The sequence below is a fragment of the Saccostrea cucullata genome, unplaced genomic scaffold, assembly GCF_032062105.1.
Source record: "Saccostrea cucullata isolate Sc308-1 unplaced genomic scaffold, CSIRO_AGI_Scuc_v1 ctg146, whole genome shotgun sequence".
Classification (NCBI taxonomy): Eukaryota; Metazoa; Mollusca; class Bivalvia; order Ostreida; family Ostreidae; genus Saccostrea; species Saccostrea cuccullata.
The window spans coordinates 1,093,385-1,114,293 of record NW_026919274.1 but is presented as its reverse complement, the minus strand read 5'-3'; the positions used below and the strand labels follow the sequence as shown (position 1 = coordinate 1,114,293).

General features: G+C 31.3%; 1 protein-coding gene across 1 annotated transcript; it reads left to right on the top strand.

The window, feature by feature from the left end:
* Positions 1-2,607: 2,607 nt before the first annotated feature.
* On the top strand, positions 2,608-17,002 carry LOC134283755 (protocadherin Fat 1-like). The gene is given in 17 exon segments (XM_062766240.1): positions 2,608-2,614; positions 2,833-2,907; positions 3,551-3,718; positions 6,869-6,947; positions 7,103-7,272; positions 7,443-7,607; positions 8,979-9,100; positions 9,306-9,483; positions 9,585-9,746; positions 9,868-10,005; positions 10,178-10,300; positions 10,485-10,670; positions 14,655-14,857; positions 15,118-15,244; positions 15,370-15,804; positions 16,627-16,846; positions 16,933-17,002. Coding segments are annotated over 17 exon segments (2,628 nt in total).
* Positions 17,003-20,909: the final 3,907 nt, after the last annotated feature.

The following is a 20,909-nucleotide window of genomic DNA, read 5'->3' as shown; positions in this document are numbered from 1 at the left end:
TATGTCATAAAAATATTTTATTTAAAAAAAGTAAAAAAAAAAAAAAAAAAAAAACCCTTGGGGTATCGAACGCGGGGAGGGGTTTCCCGTCCTCGAGCACCTGTGAATATTAGAGGGAATTCTTCAAAATCTTATAAAATGTCAATTTTGAAATTCATACTAAGCAAAAGAATTCCCAACAATCAAAATGAATTTGAATAAGTCATATCATATAACGTTACTGGATTCTTAAACTTCTTGTTTTAAAAAAAAACTCTGAAGAACTTTTAGAAAGAAGACGGGGGAACAAGGCGGACAGAATGCCTATAGCTTCAGATGTAAAAGAAATCATATTCAACAGGTGAATTGATTATTTAAATTAGGCCTAACTTCTCATTATTGAAATTAATAAAATTATGAAAAAAACCTTTTCTGAGAGGAAAAATTGTCTTTAATTTTTTTTTAATTTTTTGAAAATATTAGTTGGTATTCGTGGGATTCGAACTTCTATCAATAAAAATCTGACGTATCATACTGCTTTGACTTAATGGACCTAAAATTTTTCTCGAAAAGACGCGAATGTTTTGTCATAAAAGTGTACTTTTAAAGTATAGTGGGTCATCGCTCCATGTTTTTGTAAACCAAAAAATGTATATTCTATAGCAAACTTTTAGGACTATCTTTCAAAAAAAAAAAAAAAAATGAAGCGAGTCCGACTCATAATGAAAAATGTTAAAGTATGAGAAAACAATCGTTTTTGTTCTTTTTAGTGTGTGTATGCTTTTTCATAGGCAAATATTTTCAGTCTTTGTGAGATTTTTGTAAATTGTAGAGATTTTACATTAAATATACTTTGATATTAGATGAAATATAAAAAAAAATTGGATGTATCTGAGATTTAATTTTTCACTCCATATCTGTCGCACTGTAGGCACTTCGTCCGCCTTATCCCCCCATCTTCTTTGAAATCACAAAATTTGACCAAAATCAGTGGTTTCAAAACGATCAACTTTTAGACAATTTATACAACCCTTCCCCTCAATATTTAGTAAAGTTCTTTTTTAATTACAGTTTTTTCCCAATAAAAATGGAACTCATAAAATAACTTACCTTGTTATTGCATGGCCATTTGCAAAATTATTTTAAAAAAAAAACAGTCTGATTGTTTCACAAGTAATAATTTAAAGAAAATGCTAGATCAAGAATTTTTGAATGACAATTTACACTGTATCTATCAGTTTTTGGAGATCAAGTCTTCCAACAATCTGTCGGAATTCTAATGGGCACTAATTGTGTACCCATTTGTAATTGTAATTAGAAGGTCTATTTTTGTATTCTAAACTTCATAAACGAAATTTGTCTTCAGTGCTGTTAAATAATGATATTATATTTTTCTTTTTCTGAACATTGTCATTTTATTTGTCATTTTGACTGCAGTGTATACTAACATGGTGATATTAAATATAGGGCCCGGGAAAATGTTGAAATAATTAGTGAAATGAAATGTTTTCAAATATATCCCCTTCTAGATCAGTGCTTCTAAAAGATATCTATATCTGACCAATTTACATATTATTCTCTCTCTCTCTCTCTCTCTCTCTCTCTCTCTCTCTCTCTCTCTCTCTCTCTCTCTCTCTCTCTCTCTCTCTCTCTCTCCATTGTTTTTTCGTAGATGGATCTCAATTAAATGTTATTTTAAAATAAATCAAGAATTTCATTACACAATTAAATTCTTCTTAAAAATTTTCTTCTTAACATGTTAGTATTTTTATTAAAAATATTATTTAAAAAAAGAAAAAAGAAATACCCCCGGTACTTGAAGAAAAGATCTCTGAAGTTGAAGGAAAGTGACTTTAATTTCATGACTTAACTACCATATATGCGTGTATGCCAATTTTTTCAAATTGCAAAAAAGAAGTCAAATATTTTTTAAAAAAAATGTTTTGAAGCTACAATCTTTGAATGCCATGTTGTTATGTTTAACTCACGGCAAATGTAAAAGTATCTAGCATTCACATTTATCGTAATGAAATTAGCTAATTAAAAAAATTATTAAAACAATTATAGAATTTTGACTTAGATTGTCCATAATACCAATACATTTAACTTTCAACTATTAAAAATCATACGTATTTGATTACGTATATTTTTATTTGGTTTTAATAATAGACTTTTTATTTATCTATGGAGAATTCCTTTTTTGGCAACAGTAAATATCAAAATTACAGCTTTGTGTATGTTTTTTTTGCTAAATTTTATTAACTTCAACTTCGCCAAATCGTTATTTTTTACATCACCTACTTTAATCTTAAGTCTGTTGATAATAACCACCCCAAGAATTGATTTCTATTTGAAAAACACAAAATCTTCAAAAGCACATTTATCTTTTCAACGCGTGGTCCGTGTGATTTTTAAATCCATGCAACTGAACACGGACATAACCGATATTCAACATCATTTCACTTCTATGCCCATAGAGCATAATGATAAAAATGATATCTAAAGTCTATTTGAATGCCCAAGTAAATGAAATAATCCGACTCTACTGGAAAATTCAGTGCGAGCTGGTTCAACAAACCTAAAACTAAAATCACAACAGATGTTAAAACAGGATAAAATGTTGCCGAAATGTTCCGTATTTTTTATCCTTTTTGCATTAAAATTTAACCTATTAGATGGTAAGATTTATAGTCATGCAAAGAATAGAAATCAATCAAATTAAGGATCAAAATTTATAATAATCAACAACTTGCCAGCTACTATACGTACTAAAGTAATATCAAAAATAGTAGATAAGGGAATTTTTTACCATAATTGAAATAAAAACGTACAGTATTTTTTCTTTTTTTTCAGGATCTGCCTGTACCGGGACGACAACTTTAGGAGCGGATCCAGTCCATAACAATGAGACACTGGACAACAACACAAGTAAGTGTGTCCAGAAAAAAATATAAAGTACGACCCGCTTTTTATTCACTTAAAAAAATCCTTACTTATGAGGGAATAATTTGAAATTCTACATTTATTTTCAATTAAAATCCTTGTTGCTGTATCAGAAAACCATTGTCAGGACCCGGGTTTTCCGATTAATTTTCCAATTTAAATAGAGATATGTGGTGAAGTAACCAATATTTTTTAAAGGTTTAATAGAATGCATCAAATTCTTTCGAAATGCTAATCCTTCTTCAGATATACTTCTGTTTGTTCAATGAAATTTGGAAAACAGGTATGCTAATCTTAGGTGTAATATTTTATATTTTGCTTGTAAATGACACTACTCCAATAATTTTAACCTGATCTGAATAAAACCAGGTTTTAAAAAAACCACCCTTGATTTTGTAATTTTGAGGCTGTGATTTCTTACTGTTGGAAAAATACACAATTCAATTCCGTTTAAATTTAAGTATTAAAAGTTGTGTTGCAAATTCTAACTGATATAGACATTAGTCTCACTACATAGAATTTTGGGTTTCACTACCCTGTTCTCATATGCATACCATGGAAAGTGGCACCTTTTAATGTTTAAGATAAACCATGTCAAAATCAGCATTACTTTTATGTTCTTCTTTAGGTACTGGTTATTTAATGACAGACCCGTCCTTCACCGCAGGCTGTTGTGGGGTACTGGTCAATTGGAAGGTGTTTATTCAGACTCAGGGAACAATTAACCTACAAATATGGCGTCCGGAGGATTCAAAGTATAAATTAATTGGGGAACACAGTTACTCGTTTGACTCTCGTAAGTAAATCTCCCCCTCTCTCATCTGATATACGGATTTTTGTGTTTGCCTGACCATGACAAGGAGCATACGGTGGATGTGAGCAGTTGACAGTGGACGCTTACTCCTCCATGACACCTGATCCCACCTTTGATGTTTTATAGGTCCATGCTTGATATTTTTTTCAATTTGCATCGTTTCAAGATTACTTTTAGTGTAATACTAGTAACAATTGTTTCAAAAGGTTTTAAAAAAGATTATATTGTTTGAAATGTTCAAGATCAAGATTTTTTTTTATCTCACAATCTTGCATTATGAAATATGGAGACGACAGACAGTAATTAAGCCCAAATTTCCATTGAAACAATACAAATTGAAAGCAGAGTAAACATGGACTTTTAAAACATCAAAGATGGGATCAGGTGTCATGTTAGACAGCTCACGACCGCGTTGTACGCTCCTTGCCGTGATCGGGCAAACTCGGAAAAACTCATATATATTAAACGAGAGAGATTGTGTTTGCCTTCTCCATATTTCATTACACAATATTCTGAGCTAAAAAAAATCTTGATCTTGAACATTCAAACAACTATAAACTTTTTAAAACCTTTTCAAAAAGAGGTTACCAGTATTGCACTAAAAGGCATCCAAGAGGATGATAGTATATGCGCAATGTATTTGCCTGTATTTTCTATTTAAATGTAAAAAAAAAAATTCACAAGTCACTTTATGCAAATTAATAAAGGAAAATTTCCTTGTTGAATATACATGAGATAGCATGTTTTTATGTGAATAAACCGTAAGAGCAAATTAGTTGATGAAACAAGGATACCTCCTCGTTAATAGTCAATATTTTGTAAATTCTGTGGTTGACTCAATGGTATTTTTGCAAATGTAATCTAGATGTTGACTAACATATTTCATGCCAACTATTAGGTCATGATATTCACTTTGAATTGTCTGTGGATTTTCTGTTTACCCAGTCATGATAATGTGTGGCAAGTCAAAGGGGTTTCTGACATTTCCATGGCACCTGATCTTACCTATGATTTTAGAAGAGAATTTTCGCCCATTCCTCAATCTGTATTGTCTTGAATGGACTTCAGAAAACAACCCCAATGTTAAATTCATATTTCAATTTTAAGGAAAACAAGATGCTTAATTGTTGTATTACCATTCAACTTTACAAAACAATTGAAGCTTATTCTCACAAGTGCTGTTAAACTCACAACTCACAATTTTTTTTTTAAAATTACCACAGACAAGATAAATATTTTTCATAATTCTCTTTATATTTAACACAAGTCCCAAATTCATTTTGATAGAAACGCAGATCTGTAAAAGTTAGAATGCAGTATTCAATATATGAATTCAGTCCAGTTTATTGACCCATGGATATATACATAGAGGTAGTCATAAGGCAATACACACACGCATTAAAAATATACACACGGTTACATTTTATGACTTCACTAAGCTTTCAAAATATTAAATCTTCCTCATTTCAAAGTGCTCTTTTAAAAGCATGAACATTTTTTTCAAGTACACCTGTTACTTGTGGAGTTAACAATGTCGTTAATAGGGTCACTTTTCATTTGAATCTAAATTAATTACATTAATGATTGATATCATATATAAATATCCCTGTACTGTATTCTATATTGAACATAAACAGTTCTATAACATTTTATGAACATTTAACAAGTAAGTAAAAATCTCTGCGAAGAGGAGGTCAGGAGTATCTGCCAATTTCAAGAGTTAAGGGGACTTATTCATAATGAGGTTAACTTGTTGGGATTATTTATTGCCATATAGAATTTTTAAAAATATACTTAATTAATCATTCTGCTATGGAAATGTTATTTTACCAGAATCTTTCAAAATGAAAAAAAGAATATGGAGATAGCAAACAGTTATCAAGATCAAAAGTCCATTTAAACCTATAGATATAGAATAGCGCAATCATGGACCTTTGAAAATATCAGAGGTGGGATCAGGTGTCATGTAAGAGTGAGTATCCCCTGTCTACCGGACACACCCGTCGCACCCTCCTTGTCATGAAAATCCGTAAACAATTCACTGCGTAAATAATAACCTGACAATTAGTATGGAAAACGTCAGTCAGCATTCGACTAGATGGCAGATTGTATTTCCTGAGAAGGTCAATGTATCGACCATAGAAGTTGCAAAGTGATGAAATTAAACGACACTGTTGATACCTTTTTTGTGAACTTGTTTGAAGCACTCAAGTATATGTAGATCTAAGTGCTAAATTTAAATAATCTCCGAGTCCACTCTCTTAATCTATGATGATATTTCGACATACGTTTGAACAAAAATAATATGTACGATTTCAACATTTAACCACCTCTGCTGAAAAAAAAATTATGGTATCCTAAAGATAACATTTTCAGCATGATATTACTTTCTCTATGCTTTATACTCATACAACCATTCATAAAAAACAATGGCCTGTTTTACAAAAGAACTTACGACTAAGATTAAATTTTAACTCTGCTTATAACTTTGTAATCTATATTACATGTATATTGAAACTGGTTTGGTCATTTTAAAAGGATTGTAGTAAGATTTATTTTTGCGCAGGCAATTTTAAAAAGAATCGATAATTTTGCAGAATTTTACAATCAACTTAAATTTTTGGACTTAGTTTCAAGTTCTTTTGTAAAACGGGCCTCAGGCTTTTTGACATCATAGACAGATAACAATGGAGCTTTTTCTTAATATTCATATTTTGAGTCATATAAGGATGACCTCGTTAAAAATCATTCTGATTCTTCATATAAATTCTCTGAAATTGATTTTAAAAGATGCTGAAGCTCTTTATTGGCGATATCTATGTAGTCTTCAAATTATTTTTTTTTTCAAATTCCGATAGTTACTTTAACTGTTCTCCGTTATTAGTTTTTTTTTTCTATCCCCAGAGATAGAATTTATTAAAAAAAAAACTTCTTGAGAGAAAATTTTGCCACTCAACTACTAGTATTATAGATAAATTGACAACGATTCAAATTACAGTAATTACTTTCATTCGTATGTTGACTCGATATATAAATCTATATATATTCTATAGCAAAATTGACACTCAAGGCATTACTTCGAAGACTCTCGAGGTACTGAAAAATAAATTGTTACACTTGAATCTTTGAAAGCAAGCCAGCTGATCGTTCAAAGTCTTGACATTCCCCAAGGACAGCAGGTTGTGATAAAGCAAAATGACGTCATCGGATGGTGAGTAGAAAACTTCAGTACTCTTTTAAAATACGTTAGAGCATTACATGTATTTGAATATTTTGACCATTATGAATATCTAATAAAATTTAAGCCTTTAATTAAAATTTTCATTTAATAATCACGCAAAACCTTTTATCCTTATCGCGATAAAGGTACAGTTCATCTAGTGACATGGTTCCATACAAATCGGGAGCGGGATCCGCCGGTGGTAATTATTTACAGGTCTTTGCCACGCCTCCTACCTTGGGGACATCTTATGAATGGAGTACAGCGAACTTCTTTAGCCAACGTTCATACGCTGTTCAATCCACGATAGAAGCAAGTACGATTTAGAATTTATGTTACATTTTGAATGGCGATTCTGTCTCCCTATCTTTTTTCCCCATACTGCAGAATAAAAAAAGTTTTCGGGGGTCACTATTTGTGGATTGCGTATTTTTTTCAGTAACGTGGGGACATAATTTTCAAGTGTTTTTTCATCTACTTTTTCAGACGTCGCACCAACATTGAAAAACCTTCCAGCAACCAAGACGTTCCAGGACAAATCTCCCGCCACAACAATAATGACAGTGACAATAACAGACGACAATTCAGCAGATGTGGCGACGCTCTCCGTCAGCCTGAAAACACACAATGATAAATTTGAGATGTCCTCGAGTACGTAAGAATTAATCTTATCCACAAAATCAAGTTCATAGACTGTAGTAACACTTACTAGTATTTTATCCACACTTTTTCAAAGAAAGTTCGGGTACATTGTTGTTATTCCGGCCTGTCTTGCACTCTTTTTTCTTCCATCAACTCCTCATATATTTAAAGTAGTAACCAATTCATCTTGTGAACTACATGTCAAATCAATGTTCTCCTGTAGATGTACCAAAAGGTAAGGAAGTTTCACATCGAGGCCAATTAGATTTCTCTATATGCATGTTAATTTTTTGTATAAAGAGTGTTTTTCAAGAACCATGCTGTATCAAAATCATCTTTTGGGATATGAATGATATATATGCAATACGGTTTCTGAATTTTCATTTTCACCTTGATGCTATTTCGAGGGCTAAAAATTACTACTTTTTTCTACAGAAACTGCTATCCAAAAACTCTTCTCACGTTTAAATTTACTTAGCCAAATCATCTTTTGTAATATGATTGTTGGTATTCTTTAGAAGTTTTTCAACGTTTCGAAATTTCCATATCTGTCCCAAGGGCTATTTAATATAGAAAAAAGATGTACAAGTTAAACAGAAACTATGCTACAAAAGCTTTCTTAAAGTTTACCCAGTAGCCAAATCTTCTTTTGTAATATGATTGGTTATATTCTACTGAAGTCCATCAAGGTTTTCAAATCATAGGCCATTTTATACAGAAACAAAGATGGATCTCACTTCTGATGTTTTAGAGGACCCTGTTTGCTTCTGATATGTAATGTTTAATGGACCTTTGAGCTCGAATACTGTCCGTTATCTCCACACATTTCATTCTACATACGTTATGTTATAAGAACTCTTATGGTTTACTCATTAACCAAGGAATCTTCTGGAATACCTGGTGGTGGGTGGTTGATGTTTAATGTTCTGGAATTTTCGACTCAATTTTAGTATCTAATTTGGGGTTGAATAAAGACATCCATTGTAATTCTATAAAAGCCATATTCCAAGGACTCCTTTAAATTTTATTCATCCGTCAAATAATTTCTTGGATCATAACTGGTAGTGTCCTTAAGATTTGCAATAATGTGATAGAATTTTCAAATACATTCTAGGGACCAGTTGGGGATCAATAAAAGACATTTTTCTCTACATTTCTAAACATCTACACAGAATATAAGCAGCCCTCCACAAGCCACTGGGGGCGTCCCAATATGACTGATAAATTCTCAAAGGGACTTAAAAAGAACAAACAAGAAAAACGTTTAGGATTAAAAAGGGGTTGGAGAAAGTTAAAATTTAACTACAATAGGCCTTTCTGACAATATTTACCCTAAGCAATCTTTACTTGAATGTCCATTAACGTCCAATTGTTTCACAGACGTGGTTTCTCCAAAAGCTGGATGGACGTGGTCAGTGGGAACCTTTGACGTTAGTATTGTTGTTACTGACCAGTGTGGGAACTCAGGGACAGAAACCTTAACAATCGTCATAGAAAATACGGTACAGTATGTTGTAGGACCAAAAAAAGTGAGATTATTATGAGATCATATAAAGTATGTACAATAATAAACATCATTTTACTAAGAACTTTGAAATCATGGTATGAAATAAACTTGATTTTGTTTAATATTACTGAGTTCAATTTTTATTTGAATGAAAAAAAGTGAGTATGAGATTCAAGCGTTGATTTCGATAAATTAACCAGGCACCGGATATCTCCATCCTTCCATCAGCTTCAGACCTGTCTGAAGTCGTGACGTCAGAGACTAAGCTCGGAGATCTCACTGTTACGGACGTACAAACTTATACGTGCTCTATTCATGACGTCATTCCATCCTCTGGAACCGCGACATTTACTCTCAAGCAGGCATCAGGGTCATCGGGTATGTAACTAGAAAATGCCTGTCATAAATGATATATTTAAATATTGTAAATGCTGTGAATGATATTATAGAGTGTAGCAGAACCTCACATTTCTTTGTAGTGTATTCGATTTACTCTGCGGAAAACCCAAACTTTGTACACTCAGTAGTATCCCAATATAAGATAAACGTAACGTGTACCGATGTCTACAGTTTGACGTCATGGGGAGACCACACTGTTAATATCATACCAAATAAGCCACCAGTACTCGACAAATTACCAGGTACTATAAAATTCATGTTTCCGACTCCCACATTGAATAAATAAACCAATGATATACTGGTAACATGTTTAATTCATGGCCTATAATGAATTAGCTCTTTATATTTTTTATGACGTTTAAGCAACACAATCTGTATCAGCGAAAACCACAACGCTTGGAACAGAGATCTTCAGCGCAGTAGCTACTGATACTGACTCAAGTCAGATCTTCTATAACAAAACCTGCTCCCCAGACCCCTGTCCTTTTGAAATATATGCAGGTTAGTAAAACGATATTCAATAATAAAACAACACACCTTCTAGGTATGCTTTTTTAATATTAGAATCTATAGAATAATACCATTTTAATTTTATTTATCAACGTTCTAATTAAAAAGAATACTATAGAATGTAAACGATACACTTACTTTCATTACTTATATACATATGTAGATGGAAAGATTAAAGCTACTGAAGACCTAATGCTTCACAAAGTTCCAACCTATGACATGTTTATTTATGCTTATGATGGACGCACTCTTGTTGGACCTGAGACTCTCACCATCAATATAAATGGTAGGTTTATATTAAATGCGATTCGTGTCAATAAACTGTACTAAAAAAAGTTCAGGATTTTTTTTTATTTCTATCACATCGATTTACTTAAGTTTAACAGAACTACGGATTCTTTTAGTAATTTTTGCAATTAACTAACTTAGTTCAGTATGGAGATTATACTTCCTTTTTCCCTGTATGTCAGATATTAACCACATTCCTGTTATCAGCAACATACCCACGTCCACAGTTACCGTTCCTGAGAACACGGCCGTTGGGACGGGGGTATTTTAGGTGCAGGTGACTGACCAGGACCCCGGGGACACCCATACGTACACTGTTACCTACAGCCCGGCGGAGGGAGGCGCATACTTTAATGTTGATGCTAACAGTACGGTGTAGTCAAATTTAATGAATAAAAATGTCTTCTAGTTAGAAAGAAAGTAGAAGAGAAAATATAAGAGAGCATTTTGAATACAGCCCTTTTCTCGTGTTTGTTTTCACTTGACTGAAACAAAAAAAATACCGATCTCAATTCTCTCTTTTTTTTTTTTTTTTTTTTTTTTTTTTTAAACATTTTATTTAGAAAAACAAAACATCATATACATGTTACAGTGCATTTGATTTTATAACTTGAACAATTTCATTCTTTCTATTTGTCATGTAAAATCATGTGGAATAATTTATCACAAAATATCAAAATGAAGAAAAGTCATTAACAAATACAGCTGATTATCTTATGTATGATTGTAAAGGTTTTATCCCAAAATTTAATGAAAAAAAAGTCATAAAAAATACAGCTGATTATCATATGTATACTTGTATATAGGTACCCTTATATATCTGGGAGACCTCACCTCCAGCTCAAACACAGTCTATTTATTGTCTCCCAGATAAGATCGTAGAACTACAGGCTTATTCTACAATGGGTTTATAAATTATAGTTTCTCTTTAATACATTTTATAACATTATAATATTTCATATGGTTAATTTTATTATATACTTCAGTAAAAATATTCAATATACTCTTCATATGATAACATATTTCTTGAGGCTTTTCTTCTTTGTTTTCAAGTCTACAGTACATTTTGTATTTGTAAATTTTACAAGCAATCAGGGATATTATGCTATTCAAAAATAATATCTTTTCATTTTTTTCATAATAAAATCCAATAACAATATTTTTCCATGTTATATCAAATTTCAAAACTTGCTGAACAACATCCCATATATGAGAAACATTTTGACATTTTAGAATAAGATGTTCATTGTTTTCTTTTACATCTTTACAAAAAACACACATTTCATTTTCAACAATTTTCCATTTCTTCAACATTTCTCTATTACATAATAAGTTATTTAATAATCTGTAATTGAAGTCTGATATGCCTCTATCTGCAATTGCTAATATTTTTTGTTCATATATAGATTTCCAAGCAGTTTTTGGAATTTCAAACAATTTTCCATAATAATACTGATGTAAGGGAGGTTTAAATTTATCAAGACACAGAATTTTATAAATCAATTTTGAAGTAATATCAAACACTGCTACTTGATGATGGTATAATAAATCATATGAATTAATTTCATATTTGATATTTTCATACTGTATATTTGTAAATTCATATTCTACAAAAGCTTTCAAAACCACATTTTTCATTATCATATATTCACAAATCCAATTTCTCTTACATACAAGTTTATCATAAAACCATTCTATGGGTTGCATACCATTTTTGTCTACAATATCACCAATATATTTAAATCCGCTTTTCAGCCAATTTGAAAAAAATATTGGCTTGTTTTTATGCTTCATTTTATTATTACACCACAGTGGTTCCTTTAATAAAGCATTCAAATTCAGTTCTCTTTTGTTTCTTTTACATTCATCAAAAAATACTAGCATTTCTTTGTAAAACAAGGGAAAGTTTTCCATAATTTGATAGTCTTTTGTATCAATAACGTTTGTTTTACATAGATATTCAAAATCAAAATTTCTCTCTTTACACAAACTATCAATAAATAGGAATAAGGAGTTTGTTTTACTTAGTATGTTTTTAATCCATGATACTTTTATGGATTTTAGTTTTAAAAGTACATCAACAATACCTATTCCTCCTTCTTGAACACTTCCAATCTGAGTGTTTCGCTTTATTCTGTCTTTTTTATTCCATATAAAATTAAAAATTAGACTTTGTATTTTCTTAACTGTATTTTCCTTTGGAAAAGTTTAAAATTGACCCAATATATATAATTTTTGATATTGCTAGACTATTAATTACACAGACTTTGCCCAGAATTGTTAATTTTCTTTTTTCCAAGACTCAAAAAGTTTTTCTAGGTCGTCTACAATTTTTGTCCAGTTTTTATTGTAATATATTTCCTTATCATGTCCTATGAATATCCCTAGAGCTTTTATACAGGAATTATTAACTTCAACATTTTCTATTTGTCGATACAAATTTTTCAATTGACCTGTTAAGAGACATTCTGTTTTAGACATGTTTAGTTTCAAACCAGATACTTTACTGAATTTTTCTATAACCTCTAAAGAATGTTTAAGGGACTTCTTATCTTTTAAAGGAAGTGTCTAGTCATCTGCATGTTGTATTATCTTTATAATATCAGTCATTCCAGGTTTTTGAAAACCCTTTATGTTAGGATTTGATCTAATAGCAATGGCTAATACTTCTACTACAAATAGGAATAAAATAGCAGAAATAGGACATCCTTGTCTTATACCTCTGTGCATATCACATGTTTTAGATATCCACCCATTATTTTTTATTCTAAATATAGGCTTATCATATAAAATGGTGATCCATTTCAAGAAATTTTCTCCAAAATTATTTTTTTAAGAACTTTCAACATAAAATTCCATTCTACAGAGTCAAAAGCCTTTTGGAAATCAAGGAATAACAATACTGAATCCAAGTTATTTTCTTCACAGTATTCAAAAATATCAACAATTAATCTTGCATTTAAGGCTATATTGCGCCCTTTTATATATGCTGATTGATTTATATGTATTGCATTATTCAGTATTTTTTGTAGTTTGTTAGCTAAGATAAAGGCTATAATTTTATAATCAGTATTTGTTAGACTAATAGGTCTATAATTTGTCAGATTTTTAGAGTCACCTTTTTTAAATAAAAGAGTTATTAAAGATAACCTTTGTGTATATGCCATTTGGTATTTTACAAAAATCTCCTTGAGAGTCAGATAATAGAAATCTTAAATATTTTCCCAGAATGTTTGATAAAATTCACAAGGTAGTCCATCAAGTCCTGGGGATTTATTTTTCTTCATTTTAAACACTGCTTCTTTACAATCGGATATTGAAGGAAATTCATCTAATTCTATTCTTTCCTTATCATTTATAGTATATTCTAATTGTAAATCATTGAGATATTCCTCTATCTTATTATCAGTTACATTTTCTGAAGTGTATAATTTTTCAAAAAAATTACATGTTGATTGCAATATTTCATCTTCATCAAAAACAGTACCGTGTTCAGTATTTAAAGATTTTATTATATTTGATATCTGTCTTTTCTTTTCTAAGGTTAAGAAATATGAAGTGTTTTTCTCTCCATTTTCAATCCAGTTTGCCCGTGATCTAACTTGAGCACCTTTTGCTTTTTTGTTAATAAATTCTGTTCATTGGTTTTCCAATTTTCTTTTTCTATTCATATCAATTTTTTCGTAGGGCAGGTCTTCTATTTTATTTAATTCTTCTTGAATAAAGTTTATTTTACTTTTGTAAGATTTTGATAGATTCTTGGAGAAGATTATACAGAAGTCCTTTACATTTCTCTTTGAGTCTTCCCAAGATTTTGTTGGGTTTTCTCTATCGAACTTAAGCTCATTGAGAAAAGTTTTCATATCACTGATGAAAGTTTCATTTTCAATTAAAGATGTGTTAAATTTCCAGTATCCAGGACTCTCAATTCTCTTTTTGTCATATCTATACTACCAGCAACAGAACTTGGAAAAAATTGGAAAAATTATTTTGATTTATATAGATATTATTTGTCCTATTTTTTGCACCAAAATATAATATGAAATAAATTTTTTAAGTAGATATAAATATGTAATATCATTCTCCTCATGAAATACAAGAACCTTATAAGTATTTCAATATGATCAACTAAAAATATTCTATAATAGTGACGTAATATTTTCCCTCCAAAAAAATACTTACCTTAGTATTTTTTGCGAATTTGATTCTATAAGGAAGAGATCAAACTCACTTCTATCTCATTTTATACTCATGGCGATGAAGGTGTGTCTGGTTCATAAAATAAATATATGCATTTAACCACCATCATCATAACAATGAGATATGTAAAACATATTGTATTCATTTTGTAGCTGGTGTGATTTCTGTAAAAGACAATATTGACTATGAAAGTCTTCGAACACTTAATCAACTAACGTATGACGTCACAGTAACTGCAAACGACGGCAGGGAGAGTTCTATCCCCCAAACAATGACGATACTTGTTACTGATGTAAATGAACAACAGACAGGGTTTGTTAAATCGGTATATGCCATAGAAACAGGAGAAGGAAAGGTAAATCTTATTTTATAGAGCTCTTTATAAGAATTAATGACGAAATGAATCTTCTTACAGAAGACTTTAGGATCTTTTTATCCGTGTAATTACAGACAATTTAATGTTTTAGTCATATAACTCCGTAAAAAAGATTTAAGAATAAAAACATTAAACCATTTAAAGATTTTTACAGTGTGGTTGTGTCTACAGACTAGTATATGTAGCTTGAGTTGCAAAACTTTGTTTAAAATACTTTTGAATGAAATAATATACTTCAGTCAGGAAACGTGTTGACCAATCCCTTTACGGGTACGCAAGTTATAGATCCTGATTTCAATGATGTTCAAACTTTTACCATGGACTGTGGCACCAACCAAGGAAAATTTCGTATGGATCCAAATACAGGTGCATATTGTCAATTTCGTGTAGAAAGTTAGAAACTGCTAAAATTTTATTCATATATAAACATTGAGGTTCTTTATTCAGCAACAATATTGAAATCATTCCTTTTGATTTTTTATTTTAAAAAGGTTCTATAACCCAGTCTGTAGAATACGACCTTGATTCTGTTGGGAAGGAACAGGAAGTAGTGACATGCACAGTCACGGCAACGGACAAAGGCGGACATACTATATCGACTCAACTCTCCATCACAATAAATGAGATAAATGATAACGCACCTGTTCTAGACAAAGGGAGCTACTCCTTCTTCGTTTCACAATGCTCATCAGTCGGGTCCTCGGCAGGCCAAGTAACTGCCACTGACAAGGATATTAAACAGGAGCACAAGGACGTGACCTTTACTCTCACTTCAGGGGCGGGGTTTTTGGTAGGGAATGATGGTACAATTCACGTTGCTCAAGATTTGTGCAATGTACCTGTGGGCACCAAATATGACCTAACTTTATCTGCAGCTAACGCAAATGGATTACAAGATACAGCTCCAGTTACTATTGTAATCACAGGTATTTTTCTATGAAAAGAATGCAATTCTGTTATTTTTTTACTTAGAATACATTTGATTTTTGTAAAGAACTTTATTCGGTAATAACTAATATTTGCCCCCCAAATCAGACTTTGATGGAGAAATATTTAATTATGTTCTAAAACAGAGGGGTATATGCTGACTTCAAAGCACTAAATATTTTCATAAGTAATGGTGTCATATGTATGATATGACGTCACAAACATGACGTAAATTTTAGGTTTTTATGAATTCTATGGGAAAATGTACATATTTAGTCGATATTCTGAGTTAATGTCACCGAGCGCATGTGTGTTCATGCTCAATATTTCGATATTATGTGTAGAATGATAATATCAATGAAATATATAAATATTGTTCCTGAACAAACTTGCGTTCTATAAATTTTAAAGCTAAAATTGTTGAAATTTTGTCCATTTTGTCCTCTTTCTAAAAAAGGATATAAAATCGGACTAGTTTGTGACGTCATAAAAACAAAAATTGTGAATAAACTACTTTGGAACTATAATATGTTCTGTTAATTTATATTTTTCATACAATTAATTGAATTCAGCACATTTCAGGAAGTTTTCAAAATTTTACTTTTGTGGGGGCAAATACATGTATATTCAATATACCGCATATAGTTCTTTTGCATAAGTATTATAAAATGCATAGAACTCCGAAGTTTAAAAAATCGTTTTGAAATTCTTTTTACTTTCACCCAGTGTTAATTCAAAGTAGAAAAGAAAATCATCACATGTCAATATCTATGTAGGTGATTTTATTATATGCCATCATTGATTAAATCTGCCCCCTATAGACCCGACTACCACCACTTCTACAACAACCACTACCACCACCACTACGACTGCGCCACCTAGTTCCGGAGGATCAAGTAACTCCAAGGGCGGATTCTTTGACAACCCAGAGAACCTGGCCTGGTTCATACCCGCCGTACTTCTGGCAGCTTTAATGGTGGTTCTGTTGATTTACTTCTTGTACAAGTGTTTTCGTCATCCTGGTTTGTTGTCCAGAGTTTGGTAAGTAACATTTCCTGAAATGCATAATATACATATGTATACATTATTTTTAGATTTTGGCCCTTAATACTTGAATTTCTTTACAGCTGCAAAAAGAAAACTTCACCAAGACAGAAAGGTAGCGGGCAAACATGGTCAAAAAAGAAATTTTACTGAAAGCTCTCGTCTTTTTTTCAAAGTATTTAAAAAATTTACCTTAAATCCTCTGTATGTTACAGTGAAAGAGCCAGAGAAGATAAATGGAAAGTACGAGTGGAATGTTTGGTCTCACAGTGACTACACGGATGACAAGTAAGTCGTATTGTGTTCTTTCGAAACCTACACCCACAAAGATGACGGCTTCTCTCCTAAGTTTGTCATGAGGTTTAACAGCAATCTCAGATTTATTTTTTAACAACGTGATAAAGGCAAACTAGAAACTAAATTATTTCTATCTTGTCCTTAGGAAAAGTAATTTTTTGCATCAAGGTTTAATAATATATATATATAATTATTGATTCTTTGTGTAAATATGGTTTTCAGTGGTACCCGGTAGTTAAAGAGTACAGATTGCAACTTATTTATTTTTCATTAACTTGAGCTATAAGGAAAGCTATGTTTAACTATTTTATGGTATAAAAGGACTTGAATTTCATCACATCTAACTTTGTAGTGACTTCACAATTACAGCATCGGCATCTTGGTAGAATTATGAAGCAGAGTTTCATTGTTTTTTTTAGAAATGTATATTTCGTTGTTGTTGTTGTTTTGCTTTTATTTCAATTTTCAGGATCGAGATGCGTTAAAGGTCCTTGTTTGAAACATTAATTACAAGAGCAGGCAGTATGGAGATTTCATCCAAAATATATATAGAACTGAGGAAAAGATATAGAATAATCAACAGATGTTTGTACTTTTCCTTATCATTTTTTAAAAACGTCATTTGTGTATGTTAAAGCTGTCTCTGTCTAATAAAGGAATCTGTCTGAAAAAAAAATCATGAGTTATATAAGACATTTTTTCCATTATTTTTCATTTTATTTTATTTGTAAAAAAGGATTAACAAGATGTGTTTGTGAAACACTATGCGCCCGGCAGCAACAAATTTCGGAAAAAGCTATTTTAAGCATTAAAGTCACAGTCAAGGTCACAAGGTCATTGACCTTGGTGTCATTTGAAACAACTTAATTAGTAGGGTATGCGCACCAAATATGAAATCTCAATCTTTTATGGTTTAAAAGTTATAATGAGGATTCAAAAAAGCTATTTTCAGCATATAGGTCACAGTCAAGATCACAAGGTCATTGATCCTGGTGACATTTGAATGAACCTGATTAGTGGAGTATGCATACTAAATTTGAAGTCTCTATCTTTCATGGTTCAAAAGTTATGGTGAAGGTTAAAGTTTGCAGAAAAAAGCTATTTTTAGCATATAGGCCACAGTGAAGGTAACAAGGTCATTGACCTTGAAGTCATTTGAAAGAGCTTAATTAGTGGAATATGCATACTAAATATGAAGTCTCTATCTTTCATGGTTCAAAAGTTATGGAGAAGGTAAATTAAAGTTCAAAACAAACAATCAAACAGACACAGCGAGACAGGAGAAAAACAATATAGGTGGATATTCAAGAGTTATAGTGAGGTTTCAAAAAAGCTACTTTTAACTTATAGGTCACAGTCAAGGTCACAAGGTTATTGACCTTGGTGTCATTTAAAAGAACTTGATTAGTGGAGTATGCATACCAAATATGAAGTCTCTATTTTTCATGGTTCAAAAGTTATGATGAAGGTTAAAGTTTGCAGAAAAAAGCTATTTTTTCATATAGGCCACAGTTTAGGTCACAAGGTCATTGACCTTGGTGTCATTTGAAAGAGCTTAATTAGTGGAGTATGCATACTAAATATGAAGCCTCTATCTTTCATGGTTCAAAAGTTATAATGAAGGTGAAAGTTCAGAAAGACAGACAAACAAACAGATAGACAGACAGACAGTCGGGACAAAAATAATACACGCCCTGGATCTATCGATCCGGGCGCATAAAAAGATCATACCGAACGTCCGTCATGAAAATAAGTTTATTTATATCGTTGATTTCTTGATACCGTATAGAGGGTTATTTTAGCAGGTGTTGATTTTGGCTTATTTTGGCGTTTTGATGGTAGCCCGCTAAAATTTTAATCGCTAAAATATTCAGAACTCTTCTTAGTGTTCTCCTGCAAAGAGCTGAAACTCTGTGTCCGCTAAAATAAATTACGCCAAAATTATTTGCATACCTTTAAGCAGGTAAAACGCCAAATTTTACATTGCCAAGAAAAGTGTTATACTATATATATATAAAATTTATACGAGTAAGACGACATTTGAGTTGCAAATCTTTCTTTAATATAACAAATTTAATATAATATTTAGGAACAAATACTTTAATGTTGTTAATCTCTAAAAATATCAATTGTATGCTGACAGTATATTTAAAACAAATTGGTCTAATTAATTGTATTGCAGGTTGTAATAACGGAAGGAATCCAAATATCTTTAAATAGCTTGTGTCTGCTAGTAATGCCCCCTACAGGAATTGGGTTGTTTAAAATGTCCTTATTTTACACATGCAATAATATTTGGAGTATTGACAAAAATAAATAAATTCAATGATTTTCAAAAAGAGTTTTATTAACTACATGGTCTCAACACCTAAAAAATATACTTCTGCAATATAAAATCATTTAATATATATAAGTTATGTGTTAGCGGTTAACTTTAACCTTCATAGACTAAACCTCCTGGCTTGGTGTTGTCATTTCTTTGGTAATACAATAATAAGACATTTAATGGCTCTGGTCACTGTATCTCTGTTTGGTAAGGGGGTTCAGATCTACAAACTAAAAGATGACAAGGATAACTGTATTTCAAGAAGTTTGTTTTTCCTGCATATACAATAATAAATTTTATACTTATTTTTACAATGAATTTTAATAAAAAGTATGAAGATAATTTTTTTAACGAACAGTGATCTATATGAAATATCTTTTAAAACAATAGAAATCTGTGGACATGACTTGCTGACACTTGGAGACTCCAGAGGTGGGATCAGGTGCCTAGGAGGACTAAGCATCCCCTGTTGAACGTCACACCCGACGGGAGCCTTATGTATTGTTCAGGTAGACGAATCGTCAGAAAAATTTAAAACTTTCATATCTGGTATTTTTGTGCAAATTGCACAACTCTAATGCATCTTTGGTATTAGTGGGGATGAGGAGACAATTTTACAATGGTTTACTATTATAATTTGGTAAATTGTTTACGAGCACAATGATTTGCAAAATAGATAATATAAGTAAACGGTATTTAAGCACATGAGAAAATGCTTCCTTTGTTTTTCTAATAATTACATAGAAATTCTGCAAATGTTATCAAACACATTTTCTTTTTTCAAGTACTTTTGTACACTTATGAAATTATGCACTTTGCAATTGATGATGTAAATTAAAAGTGTTTACAAGTAGTCTGACAATTCATGATTTACTATCTATGATACTCTGATACGCGCTGTAGTATTTTTAAATATTTAATCAGGGCGTTATCAATACATAAAATTAAGTTCCTTATCAATATTGGGCAACAATTTCCGTTTTCTTGTACTTTTAAAGTAAGTCCACCAAGCAGAAATGGATATGTGTACCTTTTAAAAATAGCCCATCTGCCCTGATCACGTTTGAAGTAACTAAAAGAAAAAGAGCTAGTAATGTGAACATCTTACATGTTACATATATTTCAGAGGTGATCCACTTAGCATCTTGCAGAATTTCTTTGAAGGTTGAACTCTAAGATTTGCCCAAAGGAGGTATTGTCATTGACAAGTTAGGAGAAAATACAGTGCATAAGGTTTTGTTCTTTACTAAAAATTACACAAAATGTTTTCTTTTAACTTCTTTACACCAATATTATAAACATACAACAGTGTGATACGTGATTTATAACCTATTGCATAATCTTAAACAAATGTTATAATTTTTAAAGCAGAAATTCAATCATCCACTATCATTTCCTTATCATACTGATTAAGAACCTTGATATTTTGCGTGTTTC